The sequence below is a fragment of the Trichosurus vulpecula genome, chromosome 7 (assembly GCF_011100635.1).
Source record: "Trichosurus vulpecula isolate mTriVul1 chromosome 7, mTriVul1.pri, whole genome shotgun sequence".
In the NCBI taxonomy this organism is placed as follows: Eukaryota; Metazoa; Chordata; class Mammalia; order Diprotodontia; family Phalangeridae; genus Trichosurus; species Trichosurus vulpecula.
The window spans coordinates 169043968-169058300 of record NC_050579.1 but is presented as its reverse complement, the minus strand read 5'-3'; the positions used below and the strand labels follow the sequence as shown (position 1 = coordinate 169058300).

Here is a 14333-nt window from a genome sequence, read left to right as displayed (position 1 = left end):
GGACAAAAGGGAAATAACACTTTGAGACCTCAAACCATATTAAAAAAGTGGCACAGAAACCCCTTGGTATTAGTTTAAAAAAATACAGAAGTAGATCAATGGAACAGATAAGACAAGGGAGAATCATACACAATAGAAGTCAATAACTTTATCTGATAAACTGGAAAATATAAAATACTTAGGACATAATCCACATTTGATAAAAATTGTTGAGAAGACTGGAAAACAGTCTTCTTGGGCCAACATATTTCATACTACATTCTAAATGGATACATTTCCTTTATATTAAAGCTTGTACAAAATATAGGAAAAGAAACAGATCATACACTTTTCACACATTCTTAAGCAAACAAGTAATGAAGGCAATTGCAAAAGCTAAAACAGGTAACTTTGATGACATGAAACTAAAAAGCTTTTATACAAACAAAATTAATGCATACATGATAAGAAGTGAAGTGCTCAACTAGGATTTAAAAAAAATATCAAATTTCTCTGGCAAGGATTTGGTAGTCAAGATTATATAAACAATTAAGTGTACATATATATTACATATACATATACACCTATTCATCAATATGATGATGATGATGATGATAGTAATGGCTAACATTTATAACAGACATTGTGTTAAGCACTTTATAATTATTATTTCATTTGATCCTTACAACAACCCTGGGAGGTAGGTGCTATTATCCTCTTTTTATAAAAGAGGAAACTGAGGCAAATAGAAATTAAGTGATTTGTCCAGGGTCACACAGCTAGTGAGTGGCTGAGTCTATATTTACGTACACAAATGACCAAAAGCTATTGTCCAATAGATAAATGGTCAAAAGGTATGAACAAATAGTTCCCTAAAAAAGTTGCAAGCTAAGAACCATATGAAAAATGCTTCAAATCACAAATAATAATAGAAATGTAAGTCAAAACAAAAATGGGAGAGACTTAACAGAAGCAGAAGAGATAAAGAAGATGTGGCAAAAATTCACATAGGAACTACAAGAAAGATCTTAACATCACTGACAACACAATGGTATGGTTACTAATCTAGAGCCAGACATCCTGGAGAATGAAGTCAAGTGGGTCCTAGGAAGCATTGCTAACAGTCAGGCTAGTGGAAGTGATGGAATTCCAACTGTGCTATTTAAAATCCTAAAAGATGATATTGTGAAAGTGCTGCATTTAACATGTCAGCAAATTTGGAAAACTCAACAGTGATCACTGGATTGGAAAAGACCAGTTTATGTCCCAATCCTAAAGAAGGACAATGCCAAGAAAAGTTCAAATTACCAAACAACTGTGCTCATTTCACACATCAGCAAAGCTATACTTAAGATTCTGCAAGTTAGGCTTCAGCAACATGTGAACTGAGACTTACCAGAAGAACAGGCTGGTTTTCAAAGAGGCAGAGGAACTAGAGACCAAATTCCAACATTTGCTGGATTATGGGAAAAGCAAGGAAGTTCCAGAAAAATATTTACTTCTGCTTCACTGACTACACTAAAGTCTTTGACTGTGTGGATCACAACTAAATATGGCAAGTCCTCACAGAGATGGGAGTACCAGATTATCTTACTTGTCTATGAGGAACCTGTGTGTAGTCCAAGAAGCAACAGTTAGAAATGCAGATGGAACAACTGATTGGTTTAAGATTGGAAAATTATATTTTGTCACCTTATTTAACTAATAAGCAGAGTACATCATGCGAAATGTCAGGCTGGATGAATCAAAAGCTGGAATTAAGGTTGCTGGGAGAAATATGAACAATCTCAGATATGCAAATGATATCATTTGATAGCAGAAGGTAAAGAAGAATTAATAAGCTTCTCCATGAGGGTGAAAGAAAAGAATGTAAAAAGCTGGTTTGAAACTTAACGTCCAAAAAACTAAGATCCTGGCAACTGGCCTCCTCACTTCCTGGCAAATAGAGAAAGAAGAAATCGAAGCAGTATCAGATTTATATTCTTGGGCGCAAAGATCACTGCAGATGGTGAGTAAAGCTATGAAATTAAGACTCCTGCTCCTTGGAAGGAAGCCACGGCCAATTCGGGCAGCATACTGAAAAGCAGAGACGTCACCTGGCTGACAAAAGTCCCTACAGTCAAAGCTATGGTTTTTCCAGTAGCAATATGTGACTGTGAGAGTTGGACAATAAAGAAAGCTGAGTGCCACAGAACTGACTCTTTAGACTGTCAAAATTACAAAGGTGAAGTATAGCTCAAAAAAAAAGAGAGATGAGAAAATATTCCTCTCTTCCTCACGACTTTTCAGAGGTGGAAGATCCACGCCTGTGGTACATTGCACCTATTTTCAAACTTTTTTGAAGTACTGATCAGTAGTGCTAATTTTTGCCTCTTCTTCTTCTGTCATTAAAAATATTATTTGTTACATGGCCGGGCTCTCCAGAAAGGGAGAAGGAAGGGTAATGGGGGAAATTATGATGATGTAAAAAGCAACTGAAATCTGTAAAAAAATTATTGAAAATTTGTAAAAGACATTAAAAATTAATTTGGGACTAAATAACAATGTGCAGGAATGAACAGGTCAAAGAACATATAAAAACCAGAGAATTTCATTAAAGTTAATGACAATAATGAGTTACCTTACCAAAATTTGAGGGGGATATAGCCAAAGAAGTCCCCAAGAAAAAATTTACATCTCTAAACACATTTTTCACTGGGAGAAAAAGAACTCATCAAAGAAATGGCGATGCAACTAAAACAAAAACTCTATACAACCAACAATTAAAAAAAAGAAATCCTCAAAATCATAGAGATAGCCCAAATTGAAAGCAAAACAACAACAACAAGCATAGCCACCATAACAAAAAACCTATTGATTTAATAAATGAGATTGGAGGTTAAAAAAATAATAAAATAAATAAGACATTAGTTAATTTGATTAGTAAGAGAGGAAAACCAAATTACCAATATGAAAAATGAAAAAGGAGACTATACATAATAAGAAATTATTAGAAAATATTTTGTTCAACTATATTCCGATGAAACTTGAAATCTTAATTAAATAAATGAATATTTGAAAACAAAAGCTTAGATTAATAGAAGAGACAACTTATGTAACCCAATCTCAGAAAAAGAAACTGAACAAGTCATATATGAGATCCTTGTCTCCACCAAAATCAAAACAAAACAAGCCAACAAACACTTGGGATCAGAGAGATTTACAAATAAATTCTAGCAAACATTTAAAGAACAATTAATTTCAATATTATTCAAGATGTTTGAAAGAGAAAAGATTCTATCAATTTCCTTCTATAACACAGATTTTGATTCCTAAAACACAAAAAATCAAAAGAGAAAGAAAACTATAGCCTAACTCTAATGAAATCAGCACAAAACATTTCAAATGAAACATCAGTAATGAGGACACAGCAATATCATATCAAAATTATATAAGCATGCTGCATGTACATCAGAAATGCAGTTGGTTCAATATCAGGAAAATCATCTACATGAGGCCATATTGATAACCAGAACAATTAAAATCATATAATTATATCAATAGAGACTGAAAAAATCTTTGATAACACACTGATTCCTCTTACAAAACCAGAAAATATAGGAATAATCAAATCTGGCTTTAATATAAGTAGTATCTATTTAAACCAAGGGTCACTATTATATATTGTGGGGATAATCTAGAGGTCTTACCATAAGATTAGGAGAAAAACAAGGATACTCATCATCATCATTACTATTTGAAATAATTTCAGAAATCCTAGTATAACTACAGGACATGAAAAAGAAACTGATGCACTAAGCATAGGCAAAGAAGAAAAAAAAGATCACTTTTTGCAGAGATATGTTGATACTTGGAAAATCCTAAAGAGTCGACTAAAGAAACCTGAATTTGAAAAAGTTAACAATTCCCAAAGAAATAGCAAGATTTACAATAATGACAGCATGTATAAAATACTTGGAAGTTGGGCAAAACACACCCAGGAACTATACAAATACAACTACAAAATGTATGTTGCACAAATAAAGACATGAGTTGATCCAGCCATTTTGGAGGGCGGTGTGGAACTATGCCCAAAGGGCTATAGAAATGTTCATACCCTTTGACCCAGTAATACCACTTCTAGGGTTGTATCCCAAAGAAATCACGCAAGCGGGAAAAGGACCCATATGTACAAGAATATTTATAGCAGCTCTCTTTGTGGTAGCCAAGAATTGGAAAGCAAAGGGATGCCCATCAATTGGGGAATGGCTGAACAAGCTGTGGTATATGAAGGTGATGGAATACTATTGTGCCATAAGAAATGGGGATGATGCAGACTACATAACCACCTGGAAAAACCTACACGACATAATGCTGAGTGAGCGGAGCAGAGCCAGGAGAACGTTGTGCACAGCCACAGATATGTGGATTCCGTGAGGACCAACCCTGACATACTGCGCTTTTCTCAGCAACCTAAAGGGCAAGGACAACTCCAGGGGACTCACGATGGAGAATGCTATCTTCATTCAGAGAAAGAACTGCGAAGTTTGAATACAGACTGAGGCACACTACATGCTCGCCTTTTCTGCTTCTCTTTTGTTTTTGTTTTTGGGTTTTTTTTTTTTTGGTTCTGTTTCTTCTTTCTCATGATTCATTCCATTGGTCAAAATTCTTCTCCACGACCTGACTAGAGCATAAATTAATTCAATGCGAAGTTATACATGACAGTTATATGGGACTTCATGCCGTCTTGGGGAGGGAGGGGGGAGGGAGGGGAGAAAAACTGGAACTCAAAACTATGTAGAACCGTGTGTGGTAAACTAAAAATAAATAAAGAAATTTATGTAATTTAAAAAAAAAATAAAGACATGAGTGAAGTGTTCCTAGCGGGCAGAACAGAGAACACTGGGTAAAATTTAAAGAAGTAAATCTATCTTTTTTGTAAAGTAAAACTTCTTAACAATTAGGAATGTCCACTGATGGGGAAAACTTTACTTACTGAAACAAACCATTCCCCTTTTATTCTTCTTAAATATGATCTTGGAGAGGCAATGTGCCCTAACAGACAGAGAACTGGCCCTAGTGAGAAAGAGTTGGGTTTAAGTCTTCCTCTGACACACGCTTCCTATGTGTCAAGTCACTAACTTCTTAGTGTTTGGAGCAACTCTCTAAGACTCTAGGTGTTACAGAAAGGGCTTCTCTGCATTAGTAGTGGAAGTTCCTCAAGAGGAACTCCTTGAACCAACGAAATAATAAGTCTGGTTTTAAAAAAAAAAGAATTTGATTTTATTAGATTCAGGTTAATGCTCTAGCCCAGGGGTGTCAAACATATGGCCCGTGGGCTGCATGTGAACCACAACACTCTCAAATGCAGTCTGAACCAGATTAAAAAGAAACTGGGAAATATTTTACAAAATAAATAAAAACAGAATAAAATATAATGTTAATATGTGGTTTTCTAAGCTAATATGTGCCTTTAAGGGATCTTTACATATGTCTTAGTGGCTCCTGTTTCTACTTGAATATGATATCACTGCACTAGCCAGTTAAAGGTCTTTCTTGATCTAGAATCTGTTATCTAAAACATTAGTTTTCTCTCCTAACTTTAATGTCATGTACAAATTTGATAAGTTTCCTATCAACAAGGTTAACCAAGTCATTGATAAGAACGTTTAAAAACATAAGGTCAAAGATTCCTTTGACGTTCCACTAGTAACTTAATACCAAACTGATACAGAACCAATAAACAACTACTCTTTGAAGTCAGCCATTTACCTCATCCATTTGACTACATTAACATCAAATCAAGTCAATAGTATTTATTAAGCATCTACCATGGGCCAAACACTGTGCTAAGTTCTAGATGAGGAGGAAAATGTTCCAGACATGGGTTTCAATCCAGTGAAAATGCCTGGAGATGGACATTTACAGCCAGTGGAAATGCTAGAAATGAGAGATGGAGTTATATTATGCAAGGCACAGCAAGGAGACACTGTAGGAGGGTAAGGTATAAGATGACTGGAAGGGGGCCAGGTTATGAAGGGCTTTGAACGCTAAACAGAGGGTTATATACTTGATTCTGGAAGTGACAGGGAGCTAATGAATGGGGAGGTGACATGGTCAGACTTGTGTTTTGGGAAGATCAATTTGATAGTTCAGTGGAAGAGGTAATGGAGTGAGGAAAGACTTGAAGTAGGAAAACCAACCAGCAGGCTGATGAAATAGTCCAGGCATAGGGTGGAGCCAAGATGGTGGAGTAAAGGCTGGGACTTTCCTGAGCTCTTCCACACACCCTTCCAAATACCTTTTAAAAATGACTCTAAACAAATTTTAGACAGAGTGAAACAAATAAAAAGACAGAGTGAAACAAATTTCCAGCCCAGGACAATCTGGAAAGTTGACAGTAAAGGTTTTTTGCACCAAGGTGAGAAAAGAGCACAGCCTTGCACAGGCCATGCCAGCACTGACCAGGTCTCAGCAAACCAGGAGGAGGCCTTGGGAGTGACTAAATCAGTGCGGCAGCAGCTGCTTCCAGAGGTTTCAGCCTACAGAAGGGGGTTGAACAACTGGTCAGAAGGAGATTACAGGGGTCTCTTTGCTAGCAGTGAGGCAGGACTCTATTGCTTTGCCCATACTTAGATCTGGGTCACAGTACTGGGTGGCAGTCCCTGGGCAAGGAGGCGTACTAGCACAGCAGAGGGGAGGCCCTCCTCACAGTTCCTGGGCAGAAAAGAATGCTTGTGGTTGCTCACAGACCAGAACACTGGCCAGGAGAGTAGTAAACACCTCTCCTTAGATCATACTACCTTGGAAAAACTGAAAACTTATAGGTCCCGGAAAACAGCTGCACAAAATCCCTGAAGCTTGGGACAGTTCATCCTCTACCTTGGAAACAGAGCCTTAACAAAGAGTGAGAAAATGAGCAAACAATGGAAGAAAAAAAAACTCTGACAATAGAAACTTACTTTGGCAACAACAAAGATCAAAACACACACTGAGAAGACAACAAAGTCAAAGTTCCTATATTCAAAGCTGCCGAGAAAAATCTGAATTGGTCTTAGGTCGTGGAAGACCTCAAAAGGGATTTTGAAAACAGAAGTAGCGGAAAAATTGGGAAGAGAATCATGAAAAATGAGTCAACAACTTGGTAAAGGAGGCACAAAAAATACTGAAGAAAATAATACCTTAAAAAGCAGAATTGACCAAATGGAAGAGGAGGTCCAAAAGTTCACTGAAGAAAATAATTCCTTAAAAATTAGAATGGAGCAAATGGAAGCTAATGACCTTATGAGAAATCATAAAACAAAACCAAAGGAATGAAAAAATAGAGGACAATATGAAATATCTCACTGAAAAAACAACTGACCTGGAAAATAGATCCAGGAGAAATAATTAAAAATTATTGAATTACCTAAAGCCATGATAAAAATAAAGAGCCTATATAAAAATGTGCATACCCTTTGACCCAGCAATACCACTTCTAGGTCTATATCTCAAAGAGATCACACAAGTGGGAAAGGGACCTATATGTACAAAATATTTATAGCAGCTCTTTCCGTGGTAGCAAAGAATTGGAGATCAAGGGGATGCCTATCAGCTGGGGAATGGCTAAACAAGCTGTGGTATATGAATGTAATGGAATACTATTGTGCTATAAGAAATGGGGAACATACAGACTTCATAATAACCTGGAAAGACCTACAGGATATGATGCTGAGTGAAAGGTGGAGAACCAGGAGAACACTGTATACAACCTTAGACATATTGCTTCTGTGATGACTAACTTTGATAGGCTTGGCTCTTCTCAGCAATACAAGGTTCAGCTGTTTGAACAGTTCCAAAGGACTCATGATGGAGAGAGCTATCTACATCCAGAGAAAGAATTACAGAGTCTGAATGCAGGTTGAGGCAAACTATTTGCTCTCTCTCTCTCTCTCTTTTTTTCTCCTCTTTTTTCATTTTGTTTCTTTTCTCATGCATTCCATTGATCATAATTCTTCTTTACAACTTGACTATTGTGTAAGTAAGTTTAATGTGAAGGTATACGTAGAACATATATTGGATTCCATGCCGTCTTGTGGGGCAGAGGAGAGGGGAAGAAAATTTGGAACTCAAAAACTTGTGGAACTGAGTGTTATAAACTAAAAATAAAAAAATCTTAAAAAAAATTTTTAAAAAGAGCCTAGACATCATCTTTCAAGAAATTATCAAGGAAAACTGCCCTGACAGTCTAGAAGCAGAGGGAAAAACAGAAATTGAAAGAATCCACCAAACACCTCTTCAATGAGATCCCAAAATGAAAACTCCTAGGAATATTATAGCTAAATTCCAGAGTTCCCAGGTGTTCCAACAATCTTGCTAGCAGCTTTTGTGGGAGTGTAAGATCCACCAACAACCAGTACCCAGAAAGCTTCCAACACAGGTTCTTTGATCTGCTTTACTTTAAGGGGTTAACAATCTTATTTCAAACCAAGATACAAATATCATTCACTTAGCACAGGGGAGAAAGCCAGCACCCTGCACTTCAGAGCAAATATGAACAAATTACAATACAACATCAACAGACAGACCTGGTCTGATTCAAATCACAATACATAGTTACCAGTACCAACATCTGGGTTGCAAAGCTGGGGGGCAGTTTGCAGCTTGCTCAGAGTCTCAACACTCCTTCCAAGAGTATGCCCCAAAAATCAAATGCCAAGCTCTCAATTATATCCAGTTTGGAGCCCTGAGGGCTCTGACTTCACACAGGCTGGGTCTGGGAAAGGTCTCCATCCCCAAGATCACATCATATACAAATCAATGACTCCCAATTGTCTCAGTGTTGAGAAATACTCCAAGACAAAAACATCCCACTTTATCTGCCCCATTCAAACAAAGGCCAGTGTTAAAGGCACTTAAGAAAACCAAAAAGTCCCACCTTAATTACTATTACACCAGGTCAAGGAGAAAATATTGCAAGCAGCCAGAAAGAAACAATTTGAGTATTGTGGAAACACAATCAGGATAACACAAGATCTAGCAGCTTTTACATTAAGGGATGGAAGGGCTTGGAATATGATATTCTGAAGGGCAAAGGAGTTAGGATTACAACCAAGAATCACCTACCCTGCAAAACTGAGTATAGTCGTTCAGGGGAAAACATGGATACTCAATGAGACAGAGGAATTTCAAGCATTTTTGAGAAAAGACCAGAGCTAAATAGAAAATATGACTTTCAAATACAAGATTCAAGAGAAGCATGACAAGGTAAACAGTTAAGAGAAATCATAAGGAACTTATTAAAGTTAAATTGTTTACATTCCTACAAGGAAAGATGATATTTATAACTCATAAGACTGTTCTCATTATTAGGGTAGGCAGAAGGAGTATATAACAGACAAAGGGCACAGGTGTGAATTGAAGATGAGGGGGTGATATCTAAAAAAAAGTTAAAAGGTGAGAGAAATGTACTGGGAGAAAGAGAAAGAGAGAGGTAGAATGAGGCAAATTATCTTCCATAAAAGAGGCAAGAAAAATATTTTACAGTAGAAGAGAAGTGAGTGAACCTTACTTATTCTCATCAAAATTGGCTCAAAGAGGGATAACATATACACTCTTTCGGGTATAGAAATCTATCTAATCCTACAGGAAAGTAGGAGAGGAAGGGGATAAGAGAAGAGGCCTGGGCGGGAGGTGATAGAAGGGAGGGCAGACTGGGGGAGGGGGGAGTCAGGAGCAAAATACTTTTGAGGAGGGACAGGGTGAGAGACAGAATAGAATAAATGGGGGAGGGGGAGAATAGGATGGAGGGAAATACAGTTAGTCTTTCACACCATGACTATTATGGAAGTGTTTTGCATGACCACATATATAACCTATATCGAATTACTTTCCTTCTCAATAAGGGGGTGGGGTAGGGAGGGAGGAATGGAGAGAATTTGGAAGTCAAAGTTTTAAAAATGAATGTTAAAGTTGTTTTTACATATAACTGGGGAAAAATAAAATATTTAAAAAAAAGAAATAGTCCAGGCATGAGGTGATAAGGACCTGCACCTACTCTTCCATCCCATCTCAGCTACACAGAGATGGTCATCCTTTGATTTTGCCATCACTATAATATTCATAAACTCTGAAATTCTCTCTGGTGTTATTCCACCTTGCCCTCTGCCTGGTAACCCCCAAATTCTATTCTTTCTCTTTACTGTGATCTCCAATCGCTCCATCTCTCACTTCATCCTGGTTTATTACCCAATACTGGCTACATTCACCTCCCTTTTCTATCCTGACCTTCTAATGAACTAGTGCATCTCTGTATGGTCCTCTTCTCTCCAGTTCCTTCCCCTTATCCTGCTGAAGATTTTGCTCTGCTGAGCCTCATCACTAGATTACTCACACAATCTGCTCCTTATTAATTTGCTGTTGAATAAAGGTGGAGAAAATGATGAAACCATACCAATTAGGTCCGCTACAAATTTATGGTACATAATCTTAACCTGGCCCTCACTATGGCAATGCAATCCTTTTACCTCCTTAATTGGTTCACTATCCCAACTTAACACCGAGGCTTTTCCAAATTTTTTCATCCCTTCTCAAACCTGCAATGGCTCTTTCTCAGCCGAGAATATTTTCATTGAAAAAACTTAGGCCCTTTTCCATGAAAATCCTCTTCTTTCCTCATCTCACATCACTAAGATTCCATCTTCCTACTCCCTACTGCCTTCAACTCTATCTTACATGAAGAGGTGGCTCTTCTCTTTGTCAAGGTTAACCCCACTATATGCACATGTGACCCCATTCCATCCCATCTTGTTCCTTAATCATCTCCACTCTCATTTATTTCTAACCTCCCTCTACTGGCTGCTTCCCTACTGCCTACAAACATGCCCATGTCATTCCCACCCTCAAAAACACTCAGCTGATCATTCCCTTATTGCTAACTATCATTCTAATATGTATTCTCACGTGTTTTAGGTGAACTCCTTGAGGCCCTCTATAATCAGTGTCTCCATTTCCTTTCCTTTCACTCTTTACTTAACATGGTTTCCAACTTATCATTCAGCTGAAATTGCTCTCTCCAAAATTATCAATGACCTCTTAATTGCTAAATTTAATGGCCTTTTCTTAATCCTCATTCTACTTGACCTCTCTGTAGTCTCTGATATTGTAGATCATCTTCTTCTTTTGATACTTTATTTTCTCTAGATTTTCACAACACTGCTCTTTCCTTATTATCCTTCTACCCTTTTAACTGTTCTTTCTCAGTTTTCTTTGCTGGACCTTCATGCAGGCCCACTCATTAACTGTCAGTAACTCACAAGGCTCTGTTCTGGGACCTATTTTTCTTTCTTCACTAGATGATCTCATCAGATCCCATGGATGTAACTATCAATCTCCACATAGATGATTCTCAAATTTATTTGTCCAGCTCTAATCTCTCTTCTGACTTCCAGTCTCACATCTCCAACTGCCTATTGGATATCTTGAATTGGATGTCTCATAGACATCTTAAACTCAATATGTCCAAAATCAAAACTATTATTTCCCCGCCCCCCCCCCCAAAAACCCTCTCATCTCCCTCACATTCCTATTACTTTTGAGGGAACCATCATCCACCTAGCTACACAGGCTTGGAATTGTTATCTTCAATTCCTCACTTTCTCTCATTCTCCTTATCAAGTTAGTTGCCAAGTCCTGTCAATTTTACCTTTGTTAATAACTCATCCTTTTCATTCTATATTTGTGTTTTATAATATTCACATTATAGTATCATATATTTGTAGGTGAAACACACATACATATAAAAAAGTTGGAAGGCCATGTCTTTAGAACACTTCTGATTCTGAAGATTTAAGCAAATGTGAAATTATGTCAATAAATAGGGTATTTATTCAAATATAAAAGGGGAGGGAAAAATTAAATACCTATTTTATTCATTGCTATAAGCTGATACCTACTGAGAAAAATCTGGCCTTAAAAATCTCAATATTTCTTTCTGAAATTTAAAGTGACCCTCTAGATTTCCTGTAGTCGTGTACAATTGTTTCTATATCACAGAAACACAGAATTCTAGAGCTAAAAGAGAACTTAGAACTTATCTTTTTCAATGACCTCACTTTGCAAATAAGAAAACTGAGGCCCAAAGAAGTCAAATGATTTAACCAACATCCATGTGACTCATAAATACAGATAAACGCTATGTATTTCCAAACTTGGATCTTCCACAGCATTTTGTGCCTCTCATGTACTTTCCATGGTTAATTTTGTATTATATTTATTGTGTGTCATTGTCTTACTAAAGTAAAAAAATCTTTGAGGTCAGGAACCATAACTTATTTAATCTTTTATCCACATTAGCATCTAGTACAGGGCTCAGCATAGAGTGACTGATAAAAAAAAATGTTTATATTCAAAGAAAACTCTGTCTACAGCTAGTTTTCTACACTGATAACAAAGTCAAAATATAAAATCTAGACAGGTTTATCTTTATAGTTATCTTCTCCAACATGCCTCATATATAGTAGCTTATATATACTTGATGTTTACTAGATAGAATGAAGAGTGTTTGAAGAAAACAAGATAATTCACGAATTGGTCATAAGTTTTCCTGCATTTTTACCTTTGCTAATACTACAGGGATAAGCAAAGTTTTTCATAAGAATGAATTAGCCTCTACAGTACATGTCAGGAGTACGATTTTACAAACCACTTAACTTCCATGTGCCTCAATATGCAATTGCTAAGGAATTGCATAGTTACAGAGGAGGTTGTGATCTGGGATCTGTGCTGAGAGATGGAATAAATTCCCCATGTGGATGAAATCATATTCTTCAGAGACTTCTCATAATTCTATTACATGTGCCTTCTAGAATCTAACAATTGCTTTTAATACCAAAAAAAAACTTATTGGCACATAGTGGATGCCTGATAAAGACTTCTTGACTGATGACTAGTAGGCACTAAGAATATAAAGACAAAAGATTATAGTTCCTGACCTCAGAAGGCTTACATTTCCTGGTGAATAGCAAACCTCCCATACGCTATATGGTAATGGATTTATCTCAAGTTTATGCAAAAAGATGAAAAGAAACCTACTTTTGCCACTAATGAAATTAATTATGTTTATTTCTTATTAACATATGACAAAAGAACTACTTAAATAAGCACAACTGAAATCCACTGAAATGAATTAATAAACTTCCATTTTAGTCAATTTTGAAAATGGGCAGTTAACTAAAAATCAAATGAAAAACAAACTGACATATATAAGGAAGAGAAGAAAAAATTTTCTACCTCTCTTTCATCCATGTTCAACCACTGTTTAGGATCATCCTCAGTAGCCAGAAAAGCAATCAATTCCAATGCTGTAAGACGAGTTTGACGTCGGGATGACACAAATATCAGAACAGGTTTGGCTGGTGAATGGCTTCTAATTGCTGTGAAAAGTCATGGGAAAAAACCCCACAATTTTTCTATGACAATCTCTATGGATAATTTCTATTATATTTAAGTAAACTATGTCAGAATATGTATTTCGTCATATAACATTCATGAAAGTACAGTGACAATAATATCACATTTAATCAAATTCAAATAAATAAACACCAATAACTTTAATCGTAAAATTTACTGAGCATTAGTTATGGAAGAGATTAAGTCTTGTCATTTTACATGTGTGGAAACTGAGGTCTAGAGAGGTGACATATCTGCACAATACAGCTGACAGTGGAAGAATGAGAATGAGGGTCCTGATCTCCTAGTCCAGTGGTTTTTTTTTTTTAATGAAATTAAGCCTTATGCCTGAGGATATAATGGAAATGACATCAAAATGAACCTGCGTTACTCTTTGGTTCCAATGTTACTGGAGTCTCCAACTTCATTTTCTCATTATATGGTCTGCATATCAAATAAGGGTTAGGTAGAAAATGAAGTGCTGACATTCTCCATGATTTTCATAAACTGGTGGTTCAAGGAGGGGCTTTCTATATATAGGAGGCACATTCCTTACATTTGTGGACAACTGAGAGTAGAGAAGGAACTAGGCAGTTTGTTTTTGCTCCAAGCCTAAGTTTTAACCTGAAGATATAAAGGGAAAGGGTTAGAGCCTGTCCACATAGTTGTATTAGGGGATCCATTCTATTCCTATGGTTTCAATTCCTGGCCTGAGAGATCTGTCATACGTTAGAGGCACTTGGATTGTAGGGTGGATAGAATTAACGCTGTGGGGTGTGATCTGGTGAACCCTTACAGGATATAAGGGCAGATATTGAAAAGGGACTATTAAATGTTCCTTTTCAAACTGCCCTGTCCCATATACAAAGTATAACACAGAGAAGAAACAAGAGAGGAGTATTTGAGAATCTGTAAATGTTTTTGTGTGAGAGTGTGTATAAGGG

At 36.7% G+C, this 14333-nt stretch overlaps 1 protein-coding gene across 1 annotated transcript in view; it reads right to left on the bottom strand.

The window, feature by feature from the left end:
• Positions 1 to 14333, bottom strand: part of ASCC3 (activating signal cointegrator 1 complex subunit 3) — a 399622-nt gene that overhangs the window by 126635 nt on the left and 258654 nt on the right. Inside the window, exon 30 of the mRNA XM_036767945.1 lies at positions 13231 to 13373. Within this exon, the coding sequence (XP_036623840.1) occupies positions 13231 to 13373 (143 nt within the window). The remainder of the gene's footprint in view (positions 1 to 13230; positions 13374 to 14333) is intronic.